Source organism: Ranitomeya variabilis, chromosome 1, assembly GCF_051348905.1.
Source record: "Ranitomeya variabilis isolate aRanVar5 chromosome 1, aRanVar5.hap1, whole genome shotgun sequence".
Classification (NCBI taxonomy): Eukaryota; Metazoa; Chordata; class Amphibia; order Anura; family Dendrobatidae; genus Ranitomeya; species Ranitomeya variabilis.
Genome location: NC_135232.1, coordinates 642,083,946 through 642,110,077, shown reverse-complemented (window position 1 = coordinate 642,110,077; position 26,132 = coordinate 642,083,946). Strand labels below are relative to the sequence as shown.

Sequence of the window (26,132 nt, the reverse complement as noted above, 5' to 3'; positions counted from 1 at the left end):
CCCCTCGCTATACACATGCAGACCCCCTATACATGCAGCACCCTCCCCCCTCGCTATACACATGCAGACCCCCTATACATGCAGCACCCTCCCCCCTCGCTATACACATGCAGACCCCCTATACATGCAGCACCCTCCCCCCTCGCTATACACATGCAGACCCCCTATACATGCAGCACCCTCCCCCCTCGCTATACACATGCAGACCCCCTATACATGCAGCACCCTCCCCCCTCGCTATACACATGCAGACCCCCTATACATGTAGCACCCTCTCTATACACATGCAGCCTTCCAATTACATGCAGCCCCCTCCCTATACACGCAGCACCCCCTCTATACATATGCAGCCTCGTCACGTGACGTCACTGCCTTAACGCATGACGTGACTACTTACTGGACCCGCCTTAAATACTCCTGCGGTGTCCGAGGAGGAGCAGCGGGGTCGAAATCCTCCATGGGTTCGCAGTCTCCCACCGGCAGCAGCCGCGGCATCAGCTCCTCTGGCCCGGAGTCCATGCCTGCCCGGTAGTAGCGGACCCGGCGCTGTCACTCACAGTGCTATTTATTAGTGGAACGCAAGCTACAACGAGGCTGCTGATTGGCTGCTCTCGCATGACAGTGCTCGTGCACAGCCGTCCGCGCCGCGCTCTGTCGACTCCACTGCAGATCCGCGCGGTAAATAAATAGTAAACTCATTCCCAACTTCAGTCTCACTGCGACTTTATCACTTGGTAAACACATGTAGGTAAACCGCAGCGTCTGCCCGTGTATCGCGATGCGGATACCTGGCTTTCGTGCACAGACTTGTTCTGGAGGGGGGAGGTGCGGAATACACAGTGAGTGCGCCCCCTGAGCTGGGGAAATGCTGGGGTCGCCAGCGCTGTCAGTCTCTGCTCCTTGACGTGGCACCGGGCGCCGTCTGCTGGTGACGTCGTGAGCTGCGCTGTCTGGTCTCTGGGCTGAAAGTTAGCGGAGCAAAGCGGACAGAGCGTGAGTGCTGCCCGGTAAGTGGAGAGAGCAGACCGGTGCATGTCAGCGGCGGAGGACGGGAGGGCACTGACTAGCGGCACTGACCCTGCACCCTAGCACTTGCTGTTGTGCCCGTAGATCGCAGGGATCGGCTCCGGGCACTTTATACAGGGTAGTGATCAGCCCCGGACACTTTATACAGAGCAGGATCGGCTCTGGGCACTTTATACAGAGCAGGATCGGCTCCAGGCACTTTATACAGGGTAGTGATCAGCCCCGGGCACTTTATACAGAGCAGGATGGGCTCCAGGCACTTTATACAGGGTAGTGATCAGCCCCGGGCACTTTATACAGAGCAGGATGGGCTCCAGGCACTTTATACAGGGTAGTGATCAGCCCCGGACACTTTATACAGAGCAGGATCGGCTCTGGGCACTTTATACAGAGCAGGATCGGCTCCAGGCACTTTATACAGGGTAGTGATCAGCCCCGGGCACTTTATACAGAGCAGGATGGGCTCCAGGCACTTTATACAGGGTAGTGATCAGCCCCCGGGCACTTTATACAGGGCAGGATCAGCTCTGGGCACTTTATACAGAGCAGGATCAGCTCCGGGTGCTTTATACAGGGCAGGATTAGCTCCAGGCACTTTATACAGAGCAGGATCCAGCTCTGGGCACTTTATACAGGGTAGTGATCAGCTCTGGGCACTTTATACAGGGTAGTGATCAGCCCCCGGGCACTTTATACAGGGCAGGATCGGCTCTGGGCACTTTATACAGAGCAGGATCGGCTCCAGGCACTTTATACAGGGTAGTGATCAGCCCCGGGCACTTTATACAGAGCAGGATGGGCTCCAGGCACTTTATACAGGGTAGTGATCAGCCCCCGGGCACTTTATACAGAGCAGGATGGGCTCCAGGCACTTTATACAGGGTAGTGATCAGCCCCGGGCACTTTATACAGAGCAGGATGGGCTCCAGGCACTTTATACAGGGTAGTGATCAGCCCCGGACACTTTATACAGAGCAGGATCGGCTCTGGGCACTTTATACAGAGCAGGATCGGCTCCAGGCACTTTATACAGGGTAGTGATCAGCCCCGGGCACTTTATACAGAGCAGGATGGGCTCCAGGCACTTTATACAGGGTAGTGATCAGCCCCCGGGCACTTTATACAGGGCAGGATCAGCTCTGGGCACTTTATACAGAGCAGGATCAGCTCCGGGTGCTTTATACAGGGCAGGATTAGCTCCAGGCACTTTATACAGAGCAGGATCCAGCTCTGGGCACTTTATACAGGGTAGTGATCAGCTCTGGGCACTTTATACAGAGCAGGATCAGCTCCGGGTGCTTTATACAGGGCAGGATTAGCTCCAGGCACTTTATACAGAGCAGGATCCAGCTCTGGGCACTTTATACAGGGTAGTGATCAGCTCTGGGCACTTTATACAGAGCAGGATCCAGCTCTGGGCACTTTATACAGGGTAGTGATCAGCTCTGGGCACTTTATACAGGGTAGGATTAGCTCCGGGCGCATTATACAGCACAGGATCTGCTCTGGGCACTTTATAGAGGGCGGTATTGGCTCTGGGCACTTTATACAGGGTAGGGATCAGCTCCGGTCACTTTATACAGGGCAGGATCAGTTTCGGGCACTTTATACAGGGCAGGATCAGCTCTGGGCACTTTATACAGGGCAGGTTCAATGTGAAACCAAAAAAGAGAACGATAGCGGAAGCTTATTTAGTTATAAAATGCATAACAAGTTTATTGAAATAGCAATACAAAACATTAAAAACACACCAAAGAACCGTGTTAAAGACAATAAAATGCAAAGACACCAAAATGTGCCTGGCCCTCATGTAATTCTGGTATCCATGGTACATATCAAATACTACTCAGGATGTATGGACTGACAAAGCACCTCCTAATTACAAGGTCTCACAGCACACCATAAATAGTCTGTAGAAAAGTATGTATTAAGTGGATATGGCAAGGTAACCGATCTCCAACTACTATAACTCTGCTCTGTGAGCACCAGAAAAGATAACCAAGAGGAGCATGTCTCACCTGGGTATGGAGGGACCACGGCACGCACCCCGACGCGCGTTTCGCCGCTGTCGCCCCCTGCTTTCTCAAGGGGGAAGTGTGGTGTGGGAAGAATTGCAGGACCTTAAATCCCCATGGAAACTGGTCACATGGGCGTCAGGTGACCTGCCCCAATCGCCGCTGTGTTTGTACGGCGCATGCGCCCGTCATCGTCCTGGTTAATCCGCCCCTGCCCGGACCAGTCCGGCTAAATGCACGAACGGGAGTAGAACAACTCGGTCCTGCATGTCGCCAGACAGCGCCGGACAGAGAGGGGGGAAGCAGTGACGACCGACCTGCGCACGCGCACCACAGCTGAGAGAGAAATGTCACATTCTACGTATATGCTATATGCAAAACAGAGCACATAAATACAAACAGAATCAATCACTAATAACACCTAAAATTCTGTAAGTCCATCAGTGTATATATATATACATATAATATAAGGTAAGTTTAACCAGAACAGATAATACATTCTAAGTAAGGTGCTGTGGTTCTTTCTTCAGTATTTTTCTGTAGAAATGACAATTGAAGAAGATCATAATAACGCCCTTTTCTTCTTTAAGGAACCTGATATGATGTATAACAAATATAAAAACTGTTAAAAACAAACAAACTCACACCAATTAAAAACAGGTGCCAAAAAAAACAGATTGATTTAGGAAAAAGGTGTTCCAACCAGGAAAGGACATTACTACAAAAAGGGGCCGAAACTAAAGGCATCATTTAAACCAGCTGGCTTCATTGTTCCCAAGGTCACGATCCATTTTGTCTCGCGTTGTGCCAATAATTTTTTGACGTTGCCACCTCTAATGCCCATATGTACTACGTCTATACCCCTTACCAGAAAATCTTTGGGGTTACAATTATGGACCATCCTGAAATGTTTCGGGATGGTCTTAAGGGTCGACACATCTTCCACAGTCTTTGCTGCGACAATATCCCTAACATGTTCTCTTACGCATACTCGCAGCTCCCGGGATGTTAGGCCTATATAGATTAACTGACAGCTACATGTAGCATAATAAATAACGTTCATAGTGTTGCAAGAGATATATTCCCTAATCATGAATTCTTTGCCTTCCACTGAGTTGAATTTGGTGGTTCGAAGGATATTGCTACATGCCATGCAGTGGCCACATTTAAAACAGCCCTGTTTTGGTTTTGAACAGCCAAAAGGATTTACTCTAGGTGCAACATAATGACTTGTTATAAGTAAATCTTTGAGGTTCCTTGATCTACGAGGAGTCATGAGTGGTCTATCTGTCACAAAACGTCTAAGTGAAGGTTCCGCACCCAGGACCGACCAGTGCTTTGCTAATATGTCTCGCATGTTATCCCACTCGTGATTATATACCGAGATGTAACGAATCCTATCCTCCTGCTTGGTCTTCTTATTTTTGTGGTATAACAATGAGTCCCGAGACACCGACCTTGCCCTATTGTACCCGTTTTTAATACATCTCTGGCTGTAGCCTCTTTGTAGGCGTACGCAGGGACACAGGCCGCACCCAGGGACTTTATTAGTCACTGCAGACGTAGAGACGTTATACACCTGTATAGGCCATGATGATGGTCTGCGGGCGGTCCGCTTCTTCCTTGGGACCTCCAACCTGGACGGCCCTCTATGTGAATTCATCTTAGAGCTGCTGCATTTTGTCCTCAACCACAACTTTTTCACTTTTAAAGATCAGTTCTACCAACAAAAACGTGGCGCGGCCATGGGTGCGGCCTGTGCCCCTGCGTACGCCAACCTCTTCTTGGGGTACTGGGAGAGGTTGGTTTTTGGAGACGCAGGGGCGGGGGCCACCAACCATGTGCTGTGTTGGATGCGCTATATTGACGACGTCCTATTTTTCTGGCAGGGGACGGTGCAGCAGCTGGATGACTTCATGGCAACACTGAACAATAACATCTTTAACATTAAACTAACATATAGGTATGATTATCACAAAATTGATTTCCTTGACATCAGTCTGGAAGTGGACTTATCATCCACGATTCAGACTGATGTATACCGTAAGAAAACATCAGTGAATGCCCTATTGCATGCTAAATCCGCACATAGTTCAGCCACTGTGAGGGCCGTCCCGGTTGGACAGTTTCTGAGGGTGAGGCGGATCTGTTCGACAGACCAAAAATTCAAAAGACAGGTATGGATCTCAGGGACAGGTTCACACAAAGAGGCTACAGCCAGAGATGTATTAAAAACGGGTACAATAGGGCAAGGTCGGTGTCTCGGGACTCATTGTTATACCACAAAAATAAGAAGACCAAGCAGGAGGATAGGATTCGTTACATCTCGGTAAATAATCACGAGTGGGATAACATGCGAGACATATTAGCAAAGCACTGGTCGGTCCTGGGTGCGGAACCTTCACTTAGACGTTTTGTGACAGATAGACCACTCATGACTCCTTGTAGATCAAGGAACCTCAAAGATTTACTTATAACAAGTCATTATGTTGCACCTAGAGTAAATCCTTTTGGCTGTTCAAAACCAAAACAGGGCTGTTTTAAATGTGGCCACTGCATGGCATGTAGCAATATCCTTCGAACCACCAAATTCAACTCAGTGGAAGGCAAAGAATTCATGATTAGGGAATATATCTCTTGCAACACTATGAACGTTATTTATTATGCTACATGTAGCTGTCAGTTAATCTATATAGGCCTAACATCCCGGGAGCTGCGAGTACGCGTAAGAGAACATGTTAGGGATATTGTCGCAGCAAAGACTGTGGAAGATGTGTCGACCCTTAAGACCATCCCGAAACATTTCAGGATGGTCCATAATTGTAACCCCAAAGATTTTCTGGTAAGGGGTATAGACGTAGTACATATGGGCATTAGAGGTGGCAACGTCAAAAAATTATTGGCACAATGCGAGACAAAATGGATCGTGACCTTGGGAACAATGAAGCCAGCTGGTTTAAATGATGCCCTTAGTTTCGGCCCCTTTTTGTAGTAATGTCCTTTCCTGGTTGGAACACCTTTTTCCTAAATCAATCTGTTTTTTTTGGCACCTGTTTTTAATTGGTGTGAGTTTGTTTGTTTTTAACAGTTTTTATATTTGTTATACATCATATCAGGTTCCTTAAAGAAGAAAAGGGCGTTATTATGATCTTCTTCAATTGTCATTTCTACAGAAAAATACTGAAGAAAGAACCACAGCACCTTACTTAGAATGTATTATCTGTTCTGGTTAAACTTACCTTATATTATATGTATATATATATACACTGATGGACTTACAGAATTTTAGGTGTTATTAGTGATTGATTCTGTTTGTATTTATGTGCTCTGTTTTGCATATAGCATATACGTAGAATTTGACATTTCTCTCTCAGCTGTGGTGCGCGTGCGCAGGTCGGTCGTCACTGCTTCCCCCCTCTCTGTCCGGCGCTGTCTGGCGACATGCAGGACCGGGTTGTTCTACTCCCGTTCGTGCATTTAGCCGGACTGGTCCGGGCAGGGGCGGGTTAACCAGGACGATGACGGGCGCATGCGCCGTACAAACACAGCGGCGATTGGGGCAGGTCACCTGACGCCCATGTGACCAGTTTCCATGGGGATTTAAGGTCCTGCAATTCTTCCCACACCACACTTCCCCCTTGAGAAAGCAGGGTGCGACAGCGGCGAAACGCGCGTCGGGGTGCGTGCCGTGGTCCCTCCATACCCAGGTGAGACATGCTCCTCTTGGTTATCTTTTCTGGTGCTCACAGAGCAGAGTTATAGTAGTTGGAGATCGGTTACCTTGCCATATCCACTTAATACATACTTTTCTACAGACTATTTATGGTGTGCGGTGAGACCTTGTAATTAGGAGGTGCTTTGTCAGTCCATACATCCTGAGTAGTATTTGATATGTACCATGGATACCAGAATTACATGAGGGCCAGGCACATTTTGGTGTCTTTGCATTTTATCGTCTTTAACACGGTTCTTTGGTGTGTTTTTAATGTTTTGTATTGCTATTTCAATAAACTTGTTATGCATTTTATAACTAAATAAGCTTCCGCTATCGTTCTCTTTTTTGGTTTCACTATTTGCATGTGGAAGTAGATTATCATGGTATGTGACTAAAATTGTTGGTCACATTATGAATCTGGACTATGTTTAGGGCAGGTTCAATGTAGAATCACTGCACTCATACAATGGGAAAGGTATGCTTCAGGTGAATATTAATGGTGAAGAGTGAAGCGACAGCTAGGACGTTTCGGCCGGAAAACGGCCTTTATCACATAGTCGCCTTTTGAGTGAAGTATCACCGAGTAGGTAGTGTCACTGCTACGCAATATTTCATATAGCGCAATGTCCAGTTTTGTTGGCTGTCCAATATGTGTATTGGATTCCCAGGAAGCCGTTGTCCTGGTGGTTTGCCAAAGGATCGTTGGTGGCGCAGTGTAGGTATCAGACACAGCGTTGTCCAAGCAGTGGGTAAGTAGAGCAGGATCGGCTCTGGGCACTTGATACAGGGCAGGATCGGCTTTGGGCACTCTATACAGGGCAGGATCAGCTTTGGGCACTTTATACAGGGTGGGATTGGCTTTGGGCACTTTATACAGGGCGGGATCGACTCTGGGCATTTTATACAAGGCAGCATCTGCTCTGGGCACTTTGTACAGGGCAGGATCAGCTCTGGGCACTTTATACAGGGCAGGATCGGCTCTGAGCATTTTATGCAGGGCGGGATCGGCTCTGGGCACTTTACACATGGCAGGATCGCTCTGGGCACTTTATACAGGGGAGAATTGGCTCTGGGCACTTTATACAGGGCAGGATCAGCTCTGGGCACTTTATACAGGGGATAATCGGCTCTGGGCACTTTACACAGGGCAGGATCGGCTCTGGGCACTTTACACATGGCAGGATCGCTCTGGGCACTTTATACAGGGGAGAATTGGCTCTGGGCACTTTATACAGGGCAGGATCAGCTCTGGGCACTTTATACAGGGGATAATCGGCTCTGGGCACTTTACACAGGGCAGGATCGGCTCTGGGCATTTTATACAGGGTGGGATCGGCTTTGGGCACTTTACACAGGGCAGCATCTGCTCTGCGCACTTTATACAGGGGAGGATCGGCTCTGGGCACTTTATACAGGGGAGGATCGGTTCTGGGCGCTTTACACAGGGCAGGATCGGCTCTGGGCACTTTATACAGGGGAGGATTGACTCTAGGCACTTTACACAGGGCAGGATCGACTCTGGGCACTTTGTACAGGGGAGGATCGGCTCTGGGCACTTTACACAGGGCAGGATCGGCTCTGCGCACTTTATACAGGGGAGGATCGGCTCTGGGCATTTTATACAGGGCGGGATCGGCTTTGGGCACTTTACACAGGGCAGCATCTGCTTTGCGCACTTTATACAGGGGAGGATCGGCTCTGGGCACTTTACACAGGGGAGGATCGGCTCTGGGCGCTTTATACAGGGGGAACGGCTCTGGGCACTTTGCACAGTGCAGGATCGGCTCTGCGCACTTTATGCAGGGGAGGATCGCTCTAGGCACTTTACACAGGGCAGGATTGGCTCTGGGCACTTTATACAGGGGATAATCGGCTCTGGGCACTTTACACAGGGCAGGATCGGCTCTGGGCAGTTTATACAGGGCAGGATCGGCTCTGAGCATTTTATACAGGGCGGGATCGGCTTTGGGCACTTTACACAGGGCAGCATCTGCTTTGCGCATTTTATACAGGGGAGGATCGGCTCTGGGCACTTTACACAGGGCAGGATCGGCTCTGGTCACTTTATACAGGGGAGAATCGGCTCTGGGCACTTTATACAGGGCAGGATCAGCTCTGGGCACTTTATACAGGGGATAATCGGCTCTGGGCACTTTACACAGGGCAGGATCGGCTCTGGGCATTTTATACAGGGCGGGATCGGCTTTGGGCACTTTGCACAGTGCAGGATCGGCTCTGCGCACTTTATGCAGGGGAGGATCGCTCTGGGCACTTTACACTTGGCAGGATCGCTCTGGGCACTTTATACAGGGGAGAATTGGCTCTGGCACTTTATACAGGGCAGGATCAGCTCTGGGCACTTTATACAGGGGATAATCGGCTCTGGGCACTTTACACAGGGCAGGATCGGCTCTGGGCATTTTATACAGGGCGGGATCGGCTTTGGGCACTTTACACAGGGCAGCATCTGCTCTGCGCACTTTATACAGGGGAGGATCGGCTCTAGGCACTTTATACAGGGGAGGATCGGCTCTGGGCACTTTACACAGGGCAGGATCGGCTCTGGGCACTTTATACAGGGGATAATCGGCTCTGGGCACTTTACACAGGGCAGGATCGGCTCTGGGCATTTTATACAGGGCGGGATCGGCTTTGGACACTTTACACAGGGCAGCATCTGCTCTGCGCACTTTATACAGGGGATAATCGGCTCTGGGCACTTTACACAGGGCAGGATCGGCTCTGGGCATTTTATACAGGGCGGGATCGGCTTTGGACACTTTACACAGGGCAGCATCTGCTCTGCGCACTTTATACAGGGGAGGATCGACTCTGGGCACTTTTTACAGGGGAGGATCGACTCTGGGCACTTTACACAGGGCAGGATCGACTCTGGGAACATTGTACAGGGAGAATCGGCTCTGGGCACTTTACACAGGGCAGGATCGGCTCTGCGCACTTTATACAGGGGAGGATCGGCTCTGGGCACTTTACACAGGGCAGAATCGGCTCTGGGCACTTTACACAGGGCAGGACCTGCTCTGGGCACCTTATACAGGGGAGGATCTGCTCTGGGCACTTTACACAGGGCAGGATCGGCTCTGGGCATTTTATACAGGGCGGGATCGGCTTTGGGCACTTTACACAGGGCAGCATCTGCTCTGCGCACTTTATACAGGGGAGGATCGGCTCTGGGCACTTTACACAGGGGAGGATCGGCTCTGGGCGCTTTATACAGGGGGAATGGCTCTGGGCACTTTATACAGGGGAGGATCGACTCTGGGCACTTTACACAGGGCAGGATCGACTCTGGGCACTTTATACAGGGGAGGATCGACTCTGGGCACTTTACACAGGGCAGGATCGACTCTGGGAACATTGTACAGGGAGAATCGGCTCTGGGCACTTTACACAGGGCAGGATCGGCTCTGCGCACTTTATACAGGGGAGGATCGGCTCTGGGCACTTTACACAGGGCAGGATCGGCTCTGGGCACTTTACACAGGGCAGGACCTGCTCTGGGCACCTTATACAGGGGAGGATCTGCTCTGGGCACTTTACACAGGGCAGGATCGGCTCTGGGCATTTTATACAGGGCGGGATCGGCTTTGGGCACTTTACACAGGGCATCATCTGCTCTGCGCACTTTATACAGGGGAGGATCGGCTCTGGGCGCTTTATACAGGGGAGGATCGGCTCTGGGCACTTTACACAGGGCAGGATCGGCTCTGGGCACTTTATACTCGGGAGGATCGACTCTGGGCACTTTACACAGGGCAGGATCGACTCTGGGCACTTTATACAGGGGAGGATCGACTCTGGGCACTTTACACAGGGCAGGATCGGCTCTGGGCACTTTATACAGGGGAGGATCGACTCTGGGCACTTTACACAGGGCAGGATCGGCTCTGGGCACTTTATACAGGGGAGGATCGGCTCTGGGCACTTTACACAGGGCAGGATCGGCTCTGGGCATTTTATGCAGGGCGGGATCGGCTTTGGACACTTTACACAGGGCAGCATCTGCTCTGCACACTTTATACAGGGGAGGATTGGCTCTGGGCACTTTATACAGGGGAGGATCGGTTCTGGGCACTTTACACAGGGCAGGATCGGCTCTGGGCACTTTATACAGGGGAGGATCGACTCTGGACACTTTACACAGGGCAGGATCGACTCAGGGCACTTTATACAGGGGAGGATCGACTCTGGGCACTTTACACAGGGCAGGATCGACTCTGGGCACTTTGTACAGGGGAGAATCGGCTCTGGGCACTTTACACAGGGCAGGATCGGCTCTGCGCACTTTATACAGGGGAGGATCGGCTCTGCGCACTTTATACAGGGGAGGATCGACTCTGGGCACTTTATACAGGGGAGGATCGACTCTGGGCACTTTACACAGGGCAGGATCGACTCTGGGCACTTTGTACAGGTGAGAATCGGCTCTGGGCACTTTACACAGGGCAGGATTGGCTCTGCGCACTTTATACAGGGGAGGATCGGCTCTGGGCACTTTACACGGGAGGATCGGCTCTGGGCACTTTACACAGGGCAGGACCTGCTCTGGGCACCTTATACAGGGGAGGATCTGCTCTGGGCACTTTACACAGGGCAGGATCGGCTCTGGGCACTTTATACAGGGGAGGATTGGCTCTGGGCACTTTACACAGGGCAGGATCGGCTCTGCACACTTTATACAGGGCAGGGATCAGTTCCTGGCACTTTATACTGGGCAGGATCGGCTCCTGGCACGTGATCTCAGGCTCAAACTTTTCATTGACTGGGAAGAAGCTTAGATCTTGTTTGTTGTGTTTCACCGGCACTTCTATCCGGAGCACAGATGATCAGGACAAGTGGACGGGGAGCTCATCAGCAAAAGAGCAGCGTTTTACAGTAGCAGCAAAAGACATGAGATTTTTAAACTCTTCTTCACAGGGTGCAGTTTTTTTTCTCATCTTACTGAGTTGTGGTGTTTTTTTTTTTTTATTAGATCAGAGCATGTCAGTTCTTTCAGCATTTTTGCTGCATTTTTTTACCCATAACTGAATGAGTGGTAGAACACATTAAAAACCGTATGAAAAACACAAATCATGTGCGCAGTGTTTTTCCTGCCAATGCTGCGTTTTTCCTGCAGAGAAAAGCACTAGAAAGCACTGAGTGAACATGCCCTTATTCCTCCTTATGCTTATTCAGTGCTGATGTTGGCTTCTTATTCCTCCAGATTCTTCATCGCACAAAATTCTGTTTTGCTCTTTACAAGTTTAATGAGCAAATATGATCACAATTATAAAATGGAACGTGACGAGGTGCCCAGAGCTGACTACACTTCAAAAGCAGCTGCAAAAAAATATGTGGCACAAAAATGGGCTTCAACGTGGGCAGCGAAGGGTGTAATCATAAGGGTTAAATTACCTAAGACCATGGATGTCACACTGCAGACACATAGATATGCCCCAAAGCAAAATCAAGTCATTATAGGCTGGCATCAATGGGTTATGGGCACAAGAGCTGGCACCATGGTGGGCAGACAGACAATTATCACAGATTCAGAAGAGTATAGTACCCGTTGTTTTTAAAGGGTTCAATGGCTGTGTCACCGATCTCACACTGCCTGCACATAGTTAGGGATGCCATGTATAACATATTATTCACACTAGGCTGCCCCAAAGTAGGCAAACAGCTATTTTCCATTGCTTCAAATAACTGGTGTCCTTAAAGGGTTAATTGAATTTTGGGCCACCCTTCTCCCACTGCAGTCGTCATACAAAAAGAGATGCCCTGCATCAAATTCAGTCCACCTCAGGCAGGCCCGAATGGGTTCTGCGCACGTTTTACTAATTTGAATAAGTAACTGGTGTTTCCTATGGGTTAATTTACTTTGGGCCACTTATCTGAAATCACCAGCAAACAGATAGAGATGCCCAACATAAAATTTAGGTCACCCCAGAATGTCCAAAGCAAGTTCTTGTCATAAGAGCTTGCATCAAAGTGGGCAGACAGACATTTTTCAGAGATTCAAATAAGTAATGTTTTTAAAGGGGTAAAAACTGAAGTTCTACGTATATCTATACCCGATATTGCCATTTCCATGTGTGATTCTACCGGAACCCCCAGCAGCACGCTTGCTGTTTTGGGGTAATATTTGACACAGAACTTTCCTTTATTCAATATATCCACTTGCTCGCTCATGTCACCCGCATCTAAAAGAATCTCCAGAATCTGACTTTTTCTCACCTTTGAAACTGCAAAACCTTTTACAGTTGCTCTTAATCATTCTCGTCTGGACTACTGCAACTCTCTCCTGATAGGTCTCCCTCTAACCACAATTTCTCCTCTCCAATCCATCCTTAATGTGGCAGCCATGGTCATATTTCTGTCCAGCCGTTTCACAGATGCCTCCACCTTGTGCACTTCATTGCACTGGTTAGTCATCTGCTATAGCAGTGTTTCCCAAACTCCAGTCCTCACGGCCCCCAATACATCATGTTTTCTGGATTTCCTTAGTATTGTACTGGTGGGAGAATTATTATCAAGGCATAAAAAAATGCCACAGGTCCTCTCACCTGTGCAATATTACAGAAATCCGGAAAACATGATGTGTTGGGGCCCTGAGGACTGGAGTTTGGGAAACACTGATCTGCAGAGTACAATATAAACTTATCTCTGTCATTCACAAAGCCCTCCACAGTTCTGCACCACCCTACATCTCCTCCCTCATATCTATCACCCTACCTGTGCTCTCCGCTCCACAGCTGATCTACGACTAACATCCTCTATAATCTAAACCTTCCACTTCAGTCTCCACAACTTTTCTCGTGCTGCACCAGTTTTCTAGAATGTGCTACCCCAGACAGTCCGATTAATACCTAGCCCCAACATTTTTACGTGTGCTTTAAAAGCACATCTTAAGTAGGCCTATCACCTAAATTAAATTATCTAATTCTCCCCTGCTCTCCCCTGCTCTCCCCTTCTAATTTTTCCTCTGAATTTGGTCCCTACCATTCATCTGACCCCACATTCTCCTTACAACCAGCAGCACTTGGTGACCATCTAGATCCTGTCTGATGACGGATCATGAAGCTTTATATCATGCCCATATTTATAATCATAATGGTTGGACCATCCAGTCCAAGATACAGCGCCAACGTCATCCAAAGACAATCACATAGCACCTACGTAATCAGGAAGTGGTAACATGACCCGAACGCTGCACGCATGCTACCAGCAGCACATAAAGACGCCACTTTGCCAAATGATAGCAACAAGGGTCACATAAGCCAAACTATCAAATGGATATCATATAGGGGACATTACCTTATATCATAGCATCACAACATGTTATATAGACATAAGAGGACATAAAGCTGTCATAGATATTTCCCATAACATATTAAATTAGAAGCACCAAATAAATTATTATACATCCCATCATAATAGAAAGTATAAATGCAAAATAAATCACTGTATATAATAAAAACATAAATGACAAACAAAAATAAGGGGAGAGGGAGACAAAAGAGAGGCGGATAAAGGACAGGCAAATCCCATAATGACAAGCCAAATAAACACTGCCCTCATGGTTTCTGTCTTCAATCACTACCCTCATAGGATAGGAGCAACCTAAAATAATAGAAAATGCAAACATGTTAAAAACACAATAAACCTTTGATAACAGTATCCAGTGAGAATTATCCAAAAATCATACATGTATATTTAATATCCAACATCTTTGGTTAAAGACAATCAAGTTCATGTATCCAACATAGCTCCTTACTCTTTAAGGGTATGTGCCCACGATCAGTAATCGCTGCGGGTTTGACGTTGCATATTTATGTAGCATCTAACCCGCAGCTGCCAGATGTTACAGCAGAATAGATGGGATTTCAAGAAACTCCATGTCCACTATGTGTGAGCACAGCATGTCCATTTCTCTTGTGGAGACACTAGTCAGTAGAAGGCAGCGCTTTGAACACAGCCAACATGTGCTGCGTCCAAAGCGCTGCTAGTTCCGAATCGTGGGCACCCGGCCTAACAATCTTAATCTGTCACCTCCTCTCCTAAATACTGGTACACTATCAATAACCCTAAACCGTGGTTGATTAACAGAATGCCTATTTTCTATGAAATGTTTAGGAATCAGTAGGTCTCTAAGACTAGAGTTAAGCAAATTTTTCAAAATTCGGCTCCGATTATGATAGTTGGCGAATATTATTTTTACAATATGCGTTGAACACAGCCGAACGTAATTAGAGTCACTGGGAGTAGAAATTAACAAATATGTCGGGAACGGATCATCAAACATAAATTTGGCATGACTAGAGAACCAATATGGCATGAACATGGCAAATTCAGAATCAGCGACCAATTCTGCACATATTCGCTCAACTTTATATAAGACCTATTCTGATTGTACTCTTGTGTTTACTGATAAGGAGCCTATATCTTCATGGTGTTGGCACATCCAAACTAGTGTGAATAGGTGCATACCAGGAGCAGCTACCTCCATATACAATATACAAAAAAAGGTTGCACTCTATCGTGCCAAAGCATGTCGAATATGAAATACATGAAATATGAATAGCAAAATGGCTTTTTGAACATTAGGAAAAATATTTGAGACGCTTTGCACAGAATTTGGACAAATATTTGGTCAAATATTTTTCCTAATTGTATATTATATCTTCATGGTGGTCTTACCAACACACCGCAGCCCTTCAAGGATAAAATATTACATAAACTACATAGCTACTTGCACATGTGTACCTATCCTTAATCATATACCTTCTACCAGTTTGAGGATGTGAGAAATAATTGCCCTTCATCATATTGCCACAATATGCACACCCTAGACAAGGAAAATTCCCAATTTTTTGAGTGCTGAAAGTAGTCTGTTTCGACTTTCTAAAGGAACTTAAATCCGACTTTACCAATTTGTCATTAAAGGGCTTGTCCACTACGAGGACAGCCCCTTGTTGATCTAAATGTTTGGTGCCGATAAAAAAATCTTACACTCACCTCCTGTGCCGACGCTGTTTCAGCAGTGTCGGCACTCGTGTTCCCTAGGCTCTAATGTGTTGTTGTTATGACCCGTGAGCCCGGCGCCCAATCAGCGCTGGCATCACTATACCTTTGTACGAATCAAACATCAAGAAGAAGTGGGCCTCATTGGTCAGAAGCTGTAATGCACCTTGAAATCTAGTGGTGGGGTTATTGGACAACTTTTCATATACCATTTCATCAGATAGCTGGCGCCAAATCTCATTCTGATATCCATAACAACTATAGCTCCCCCCTTTATTTTACCAAGTGGATTCCTTGGGACTTCTCTCACTATGTGTCTACAATTGGGCTTAGCGGCCCTATTTCTGTCACTTAGTGACAACGGACTGCGGGCACCTAACGAATCCCTCGAACTCGGAGCGCCCTAGGCTATCCCTGTCCCCTGGATTACCCTGAATGGTAGAGACGCCAGGGCTTCGTACCTTGCTATGCTCCGATTTTACCCTTATCTGTTCCCTGCCCACCCAGGGAGGTGTGAGGCCAAAGTCTATTGGAAAATGCTAACCAGAGAAGACAGGGATAAAAGAAAACTACAAAAACATCCACAAAACAACAGAGTGGGAAAGAAGGGAGGTATAGGAGGCACAAACCAAATGAGAGAGGATAAGGATAAACATGCAAACCAAATCCACGCAGCAATCTCCTGAAAAACTCCAACTGCCAACTCCAAACATTGAACTTCTCCTTCAACTCCAAACCAGGAAGTAAAAAACTATCAATGGCAACTCTCAAGTGCCAGTGGCGAGTTTGAATACCAAATGGGCCTAGTCAACACTGAATGGCTGAGACAATTCAGGACACAGAGCTCCATGAGTTCAACTGAACTGATTAACCCTTGCAATAATAGAGCAAGGAAAACCTGCACTGTTTAATAGGATGGTTCTAATAAGTGCAGGAGTTCATGTAACCAGACACCACAATATTCTGTCTGCTCTTTGTTGCTGTATCCCTGTGACAATTTCAGTGGCCATACTAGAGTGCTACAATCAATTTTCTATTTATATGTAATGACTGACTGCCTGCCAGCGTTTTTCTGAATCTGGAATTTCTTATTTTTTGCTTCTGCTCGTCTTCTGAGAAATGGCCCCATCTTAGACTAGGGCCTCGATTCATTTAGACCGGTATTGTTCATTCTGGTCTTGATGAGGAGGGGTGCTGGAGTCAAATGCTACTGATTCATGAAGAGGTGTGCTACTCCAGAAATCTCACTGCAGTCAGGTACTGGAGTGAGATTTGTGGCATAGTGTCATGCGGGTACAGGGTAGACTACAGCTGATTACCCGGGCTCCTGCGATATCCCTCAGACTAGGTAAAACCCTGTCTGTCCCTCTCCCAGAACTTACACTGATGGTGTGCTTGTCTGGGCCGCCAGGCCTGACCCTGACTCCTGTTTCAGTCCTATGCTGAAACCTCAACCCGCCACCCAGTGATTAGACCACACACCAACCCCTACAGAAAGCACAGACAGGGAAAACTGAAAACGCACCACACCACAGACACACAGGAAAACACTAAAATTTGCACAGGGCAAAACAAATACAAATATAGGAAGGAGAAATATGACAAAGGATAATACACCACCAGATACGATATTTCTTCTCCTAGACCACCACTCCAGACTGAGATCACAAGACACAAGCTATAATCGGTGACGCCCAAAGTCCAGAATGACTATTTAAAGGCCACGGGCGTGACCCAGCTTCCAACCCGATTACCAACTAGACCCCGGACAACCTGGATAAAATCTAGCCAGCGCCACTGAGCGTATAGTGGACGAATGTGGAATTACCGCTGTCTGTCTGACGCCCTAGTGTGAATAGCGTGCGACATGACACATAGGAAACGCCACAGTATGTAATGAATTATGCCCCATACGTACCCCTGTCCTGCCTCAGCTGCACCCATTTTAGCAGAGCTAGGAGAAACTGGTGGGAAGACACCAAAAGTCACAAATTTGAGCTTAAGCTTTGCGACTTTGCAAAGCTTTTACGCCAGAATCCTGGGTGACAACTTTGATGAATTGGGTTCTTATTTTTCCGCCAGTACCACTCGATATCAGCAAAAAAAAAAAGAGAATGTGGCAATGACGAAAAAATGAAGACCCATGTGTCACAAAAAACGATTCGCTATGTATCAGCAGTAACGAGCCGGCACTGTTAGCGTGTGTTCTAAGACTCCCCAGCTTGCAGAGACCAGTGCTGCCCTCGTAAGTGATGTCACTTGCTTGTGAGGCCAGCGCTGGCCTCTGCACTCAGGGTATTCTGATAACGCACATTGACAGTGCGCTCTGTTGCCGGCTTGTGACTGTCAATCTGAGCCGGCAACCAACAGCGCGCTGTCATTGTGCACATCGCACAGGAACTAGCTCAGCCTCTGAAATGAGGTTCACTGATGGCGCTTCATTTCAGGGTGGGGACAGGAGCTGTAACAGTGACTGCAGACTTTGCCCTTAATTATGCTTTGTTTCAGTGTCCCAGCATGCACTGGGGATTCTCAAACGAAGCGTCATCAAACAGGAAGTAGTAAAAAAAAAAAAAAGAAAAGCTGTTAGTGTAGTAAGGGTAGGATAGGGAATTATTAATTCATGTACATTACAAAACAGTTTACATTGTGGCATTAAATAGGGATTCAGGATGAAAATGACTTTGTATGTCGGACCACCCCTTTAACTCTTAAGAGTTTTCCATAATTTTGCATAAATTTTGACAGAATCTACATCATATTTTCACACAAGTCTTAAAAAGTAGATAAAGAGAACCAAATCAAAGAAATGAGTGAAAATATTACACTTATTTTTTTTTATTGAGGAAAATTATCCAATCTCACAAGTGACTAATAAAAAAAGAAATATTTTCTTTTAAATCATATTTCAGTAAACCAACAGATTTAAATTCTATTTCCTTGCAGATTACCACAATATCTCATGTTATAAAGTGTTTTTTGTAGCTGACAGGTTTCCTTTCAGTCTGCATCCAGTTTTCCTTTTTTTGCATTTTAATTTTTTCCTCTTTTTTTTTCTCAGGCCGGCGTCACACTAGCGAGTTTTACGGACGTATGAGTGCATAAACTACGTCCATAAAATACGCATTGCACACGGCCCAATGAATCTCTATGGCCCAGCTCCTAATATACGGTCTTGTACGGCCGTAGAAAATCGCAGCATGCTGCGTTTGTCACCGTATTGCGCAAAAAAAATCGCCATTGAAAGTCTAAGGGGGCGAGAAAAATACGGATTACACACGGACCAGCAGTGTGACTTGCGAGAAATACGCACCGGTGTTAGAGAAAAGCCGGTAATTCAATTGCCGGCTTTTCATTTCTCCTTCCCAAACCCGACAGGATATGAGACATGGTTTACATACAGTAAACCATCTCGTATCCCTTTTTTATTTTGCATATTCCACACTACTAATGTTAGTAGTGTGTATGTGCAAAATTTGGGCGCTGTAGCTTGTAAAATAAAATAGTTGAACCCAAGTCTTTTCCAATGACAGCTTTACCTAGAGTACATAATTCTCTATTTTATTTCTTGATGATTTCTTGTGATTTTGCTGTAAAAAAATGCCAAATCACAAATAAGTTGCAGTCGTTGAGATCTCATCTCCCAAGATCTTGGTGCCGAGATCTCCATCTGCGCCTGCGACACATCCATGGTCATTTTCCCGGAGACATTGCGTAGAGGCAGGCTCGGATGGATATCTTAGCTTTCCTCCATCTGCGCCGAGTGAGAAGCCGGACCCCGGAAGAAGAATGACGGCCGCGATATGCCACCACCGCAGGGCTACTGCTCGCTGCCATACCACCACTGCACCCCACAGGACCACCGCAACACCCCCAGCTCCGGGCCTGCAGCATCAGTAACAACAGTGTTTGGTTTATAAGACGCACCCCCATTTTCCCCCTAATTTTGGGGATCATAAAAGTGCATTTTATAATCTGAAAAATATGGAATGTAAATGTGGTATCACTGTAAGCTTACTGACCTGAAGAATTAAGCGGTTTTATCATTTAGACCTCATGGTGCAGATTTAAAAAAAAAAAAAGTAAAAGTTAAAGCAACACTTTAATTGCTGTTGATTTGTTCATTCTGCCTCCTAAAAATTGCAGTTAGGCCGGGGACGAACTTGCGAGTGCAATGCGAGAAACTCGCATTCGCAAGTGTGATCCCAGCCTTAGATTTGTTCACAGTTCTCTATCCTCTGCACTGAGCACTTCCATCCCTTTTTCTGTCTAATACTCTACTGCCAGAACATAGGCCAGGTGGAGTCCAGAGTAACTCTGCTGCCTCATGATAGTGATTGGATCCATCCAGGATTCCATCTGCACGACGTATTTCAGATATTTAGACAGAAATCCTGTGGAAGGGTTCAGCGTAGAGCGTAGGATAAATCTTAAAGTGAACCTGTCAGCTAATAACTGTTGGCCATTCCATTGTATTATGTCATCCAGGTATGTTTCCCTTTGAAATGCTGCAGCATTTCAGAGAAAAACACTTCAATACCCGCCGGGGACTGAGACTATGGTATAGAATATTTGGACAGGCGGGTCCTCGCCGGTGGCTTTTCCCCACCCGCTGCCAGTGACTGACAGATCTCTGCCTATACTCGCACGTAGGCAGAGACCTGTCTCTCCAGAGCAGCGATCGGGGAGAAGCCACCGGGGACCCGCCTGTCCGACTAGTCTGTAGTGTGGTCTAGCGTTTCAGAGTCAAACATACCAGGCTGACATAATGCAACCAGATTGCGCAGCATGTATCATCTGACAGGTTCACTTTAACTTAGCCTTAAAAATCATCCATAATGTTATGTACCCCAAAATGGCACCAATTTAAATTTTAACTTCGTTGACCAAAATCAATCCGCCACTCAGGTTTGTCAATATAATTATAGGGGGTTTCCACATTACTGGTAGCGCAAAGGCTCTGGTAAAGTAAGATGACTCCCCCCAAAAGAAAAGCCTCTACTGCCAAATCCAAATGTCACCATCCCTAATGAGCTCTACAGTGTTACAGTGTGCCTAAACAACGGTGAGTGTTCATATTTTGGCATTTCTATAGAGGGGAGAGCCAACTTAACAATTTACGGGGTGTGTGTCTCCAAAAGTACAGCTGGGCACAATCTATGGGGCGCTACAGTGTATTGGGCACTACATTGGCATATTTTCAGTTTGCACTCTGCAACATCCACTGCCCCCTTGCTTGTGGAAAACACCAATGAAGTAAAAATCCTCACTAGACCAATAGATGAATTCCCAAACAGGTTTAATTTCCAAAATGGGGACATTTGATGGGGTTTCTGATTTACTGGCACTAAGGTGCTCTGCAAACTATTGTAGGAAAATCTGCGCTACAAAAGTCAAATAACGCTCCATCTCTCCTAATCCCTGCTGCGTGTGGCCAAACACTATTGTACAGCCATATATGGGGTACTGTTATCTTTGGGAGAAGTTGTATAACAAAATTTGGGGCCATTTTCACCTATTGCCCCTTGTGAAAAGATAAAATGAGGGGTAAAATTGTAATTATTTTCTCTTCACCACCCAATGGTATAAAGTTCTGTGACAGTCCTGTAGTGTCAATATGATCACTGCACTGAGAGATTAATTTATTGAGAAGTGGAGTTTGTAAAATATGATCTTGAATGGGGGGAGCCTCAGTTTCACCTCAGGGGCTCTGCCAATGCAACATGGCCCCCTGAAACCATTGCAGCAAAATTTGCACTGTAATATGGCGCTACTTCCCTTCTGAGCTTTGCACTGTGCCTCAAAAGTAGTTTCTGACCACATGCGGTATATAGGCATCGTCTAGAGAAATTGACTAACAAATTATTTATACTAAATTATTTTCTACTATTAACCCCTTTTTTTGAAAGTTAAAATCTTGCTGTTGGAACAATATTTTAGAGGAAAAAATACATATTTAATTTTCACAGCCCAATGTTATAAAATTCTGTGGAGTTTCTGTGGGTTGGATATGCCCAATACACTCCTATTAAAATCCATAAGGGGAGCAGTTTCTAAAAGAACATTAATTGTAGGGGGGGGGGGGGGGGTGTAAGCCAGCAAGCATTGCCGGGGAAAATGGAGGACCTGCTGAAACACTTGGTCCAGTCGTAGTCACAGCAGCAAGAGGCTAACAGGCTGTTTATGCAGCAGTTGCAACAGAACCAGCAAGAGACCAACAAGCTGTTGATGCAGCAGATACAACAGAGCCAGCAGGAGCAACGGCAGAGTCAGCAGGAGCAATGGCAGCAGATGCAGCTTCTGGCAACCGCCATCCAGGGCAAGACAAGCGCCCCAACCCCAGGTTTGGCTGATGACACCCACGTCCGGAAGACGGTAAGACGCGCATTACTGAAAATGACCCCCGGGGATGATGTTGAGGCCTTCCTGACGGTGTTCGAGAGGGTCGCTGAGAGGGAAAAACTCCCGCCAGAGCAGTGGGCAGAGGTACTGGCACCATACCTGACGGGAGAACCCCAGAAGGCGTACTATGATTTGACCTTGCAGGATGCCAAAGAGTATCACAAATTGAAAGTCGAGATTCTCGCACGTTTGGGGGTGACACTGACTGTTAGGGCACAGCGAGTTCATTGCTGGGCCTATCACCGAGACAAACCGCCTTGCTCCCAAATGTTTGACCTGTTGCACCTGGTCCAGAAATGGCTGCAGCCAGAGTTATGTACACCTGCACAGATGGTGGAACGAGTGATGATGGATCAGTTTGTGCATTCCCTCCCGAGGTCCATACAGACTTGGATTGCCCAGGGTGATCCCCAGAATGCCGATGAACTGATCGGACTGGTCGAGAGATACCAAGGGATGGAAGGCTCCTTTGGGAGGCAGCCCATGCCGTACTGGGGGTCCCAGAAAGCTGCTGAGTCCCAAAAAGGGGTGGCGCGTCCAAGGTCACAAAGGGCGGGGGAGGTGGTGCCCAAGGTCCCTACGGGTGATATTATTTGCTGGAGGTGCCACGGGCCAGGACATATAGCTGCCCGTTGTTCCCAGAGCACTGAGCAGATGGACTGCAGCATGGGACGCCGTTGTTCATACTATGCGTATCCAGCCTGCAGTGTGAACTCTCCGCTCAACGAGGGACCTCAAGCGTGTCCCGTAAGGGTGAACGGTTGAGCAGCAACGGCGCTGTTAGACTCAGGGAGCTTAGTGACCCTGGTGAGGGCCACTTTCCCTCTCCACCTGCTCCCGGGAAAGAAGGTCGGCGTGCGGTGCATACATGGTTGTTATGACCCCAATGGCAGAGGGTCTCAGAAATAATTACTAAGTCTGCAAACACAAAAAAACAGCTCATAGGGCAGTGGTAACTGAGCTGACCATATATCTAATCCTAGCACCACAAATAGCAGCAGCCGGGGAACGTGCCTACGTTGGTTCTAGACGTCTAGCGCCAGCCGGAGAACTAACTAACCCTAGAAGGGAAAAGAAAGACCTTTCTTGCCTCCAGAGAAAAGACCCCAAAAGTTGGATACAAGCCCCCAACAAATAATAACGGTGAGGTAAGAGGAAAAGACAAACGTAAGAATGAGCTAGGTATTTAGCAAAGAGAGGCCCACTAGCTAATAGCAGAATATAGTAAGATGACTTACAGTGCCTACAAGTAGTATTCAACCCCCTGAAGATTTAGCAGGTTTACACATTTGGAATTAACTTGGCTTTGTGACATTTGGACTGTAGATCAGCCTGGAAGTGTGAAATTCACTGCAGCAAAAAGAATGTTATTTATTTGTTTATTTTTTTTTTAAATTGTGAAAAGTCTTTTCAGAGGGTCATTTATTATTCAACCCCTCAACCCACCAGAATTCTGTTTGGTTCCCCTAAAGTATTAAGAAGTAGTTCAGGCACAAAGAACAATGAGCTTCACATGTTTGGATTAATTATCTCTTTTTCCAGCCTTTTCTGACTATTTAAGACCCTCCCCAAACTTGTGAACAGCACTCATACATGGTCAACATGGGAAAGACAAAGGAGCATTCCAAGGCCATAAGAGAAAAGATCGTGGAGGGTCACAAGGCTGGCAAGGGGTACAAAACCCTTTCCAAGGAGTTGGGCCTACCTGTCTCCACTGTTGGGAGCATCATCCGGAAGTGGAAGGCTTATGGAACTACTGTTAGCCTTCCATGGCCTGGACAGCCTTTGAAAGTTTCCTCCCGGGCCGAGGCCAGGCTTGTCCGAAGAGTCAAGGATAACCCAAGGACAACAAGGAAGGAGCTCCGGGAAGATCTCATGGCAGTGGGGACATTGGTTTCAGTCAATACCATAAGTAACGTACTCCACCGCAATGGTCTTTGTTCCAGACGAGCCCGTAAGGTACCTTTACTTTCAAAGCATCATGTCAAGGCTCGTCTACAGTTTGCTCATGATCACTTGGAGGACTCTGAGACTGACTGGTTCAAGGTTCTCTGGTCTGATGAGACCAAGATCGAGATCTTTGGTGCCAACCACACACGTAACGTTTGGAGACTGGATGGCACTGCATACGACCCCAAGAATACCATCCCTACAGTCAAGCATGGTGGTGGCAGCATCATGCTGTGGGGCTGTTTCTCAGCCAAGGGGCCTGGCCATCTGGTCCGCATCCATGGGAAGATGGATAGCATGGCCTACCTGGAGATTTTGGCCAAGAACCTCCGCTCCTCCATCAAGGATCTTAAGATGGGTCGTCATTTCATCTTCCAACAAGACAACGACCCAAAGCACACAGCGAAGAAAACCAAGGCCTGGTTCAAGAGGCAAAAAATCAAGGTGTTGCAGTGGCCTAGTCAGTCTCCTGACCTTAACCCAATTGAAAACTTGTGGAAGGAGCTCAAGATTAAAGTCCACATGAGGCACCCAAAGAACCTAGATAACTTGGAGAAGATCTGCATGGAGGAGTGGGCCAAGATAACTCCAGAGACCTGTGCCGGCCTGATCAGGTCTTATAAAAGACAATTATTAGCTGTAATTGCAAACAAAGGTTATTCCACAAAATATTAAACCTAGGGGTTGAATAATAATTGACCCACACTTTTATGTTTAAAATTTATAAAAATTTAACTGAGCAACAAAACTTTTTGGTTTGTAAGATTTATGCATCTGTTAATAAATCCTGCTCTTGTTTGAAGTTTGAAGGCTCTAACTTATTTGCATCTTATTAAACCTGCTAAATCTGCAGGGGGTTGAATACTACTTGTAGGCACTGTATATGGTCAGCAAAAACCCTATCAAAATATCCACGCTGGATATTCAAGAACCCCCGAACCGTCTAACGGCCCGGGGGGAGAACACCAGCCCCCTAGAGCTTCCAGCAAAGTCAGGAATCACATTTAGTACAAGCTGGACAAAAATAAGAGCAAAGCAAATAACCAAAAAACAAAGAAGCAGGACTTAGCTTAATTTTGCACGAACCAGGACCAGCAGACAGGAGCAAACAGAAAGGATCTGATAACAACGATGCCAGGCACTGGACTAAGGATCCAGGAAGTTTATATAGCAACACCCCTGGACTAACGACCCAGGTGGGTGCCAAACTGAGGAAAGACAATCCCAGAGTCATATCACTAGTAACCACAAGAGGGAGCCAAAAAGTCTAATTCACAACAGTACCCCCCCCCCCCTTAAGGAGGGGTCACCGAACCCTCACCAAGACCACCAGGGTGATCAGGATGAGCAGCGTGAAAGGCACGAACTAAATCGGCCGCATGCACATCAGAAGCAACCACCCAGGAATTATCCTCCTGACCATAGCCCTTCCACTTGACCAGATACTGAAGCCTCCGTCTGGAGAGACGAGAATCCAAGATCTTCTCCACCACGTACTCCAACTCGCCCTCAACCAACACCGGAGCAGGAGGCTCAACAGAAGGAACCACAGGTACAACGTACCGCCGCAACAAAGACCTATGGAACACGTTGTGAATGGCAAACGACACCGGAAGATCCAAGCGAAAGGACACAGGATTAAGGATTTCCAATATCTTGTAAGGACCGATGAAGCGAGGCTTAAATTTAGGAGAGGAGACCTTCATAGGAACAAATCGAGAAGACAGCCATACCAAATCCCCAACACGAAGTCGGGGACCCACACCGCGGCGGCGGTTGGCAAAACGCTGAGCCTTCTCCTGTGACAACTTTAAGTTGTCCACCACATGATTCCAGATCTGCTGCAACCTATCCACCACAGAATCTACCCCAGGACAGTCAGAAGGCTCTACATGTCCCGAGGAAAAACGAGGATGGAAACCAGAGTTGCAGAAAAATGGCGAAACCAAAGTAGCGGAACTAGCCCGATTATTAAGGGCAAACTCAGCCAACGGCAAGAA

At 47.1% G+C, this 26,132-nt stretch overlaps 2 protein-coding genes across 3 annotated transcripts in view; one reads left to right on the top strand and one right to left on the bottom strand.

Moving 5' to 3' along the window:
• The window catches only part of GEMIN2 (gem nuclear organelle associated protein 2), a 72,059-nt gene extending 71,405 nt beyond the window's left edge, over positions 1-654 (bottom strand). Inside the window, exon 1 of one of the 2 annotated variants that reach the window (XR_013215439.1) lies at positions 398-654. Coding sequence is in view for 1 of the 2 variants with exons in the window: in XM_077261260.1 (XP_077117375.1) it covers positions 398-519 (122 nt within the window). In the remaining variant the exon portion in view is untranslated. The remainder of the gene's footprint in view (positions 1-397) is intronic. The other variant, XM_077261260.1, reaches the window with a different exon arrangement.
• A 144-nt stretch (positions 655-798) lies between these two features.
• Positions 799-26,132, top strand: part of LOC143773945 (protein transport protein Sec23A) — a 382,144-nt gene continuing 356,810 nt past the window's right edge. The window contains exon 1 of the mRNA XM_077261251.1: positions 799-1,007. The gene's annotated coding sequence lies outside the window, so the exon portion shown is untranslated. The remainder of the gene's footprint in view (positions 1,008-26,132) is intronic.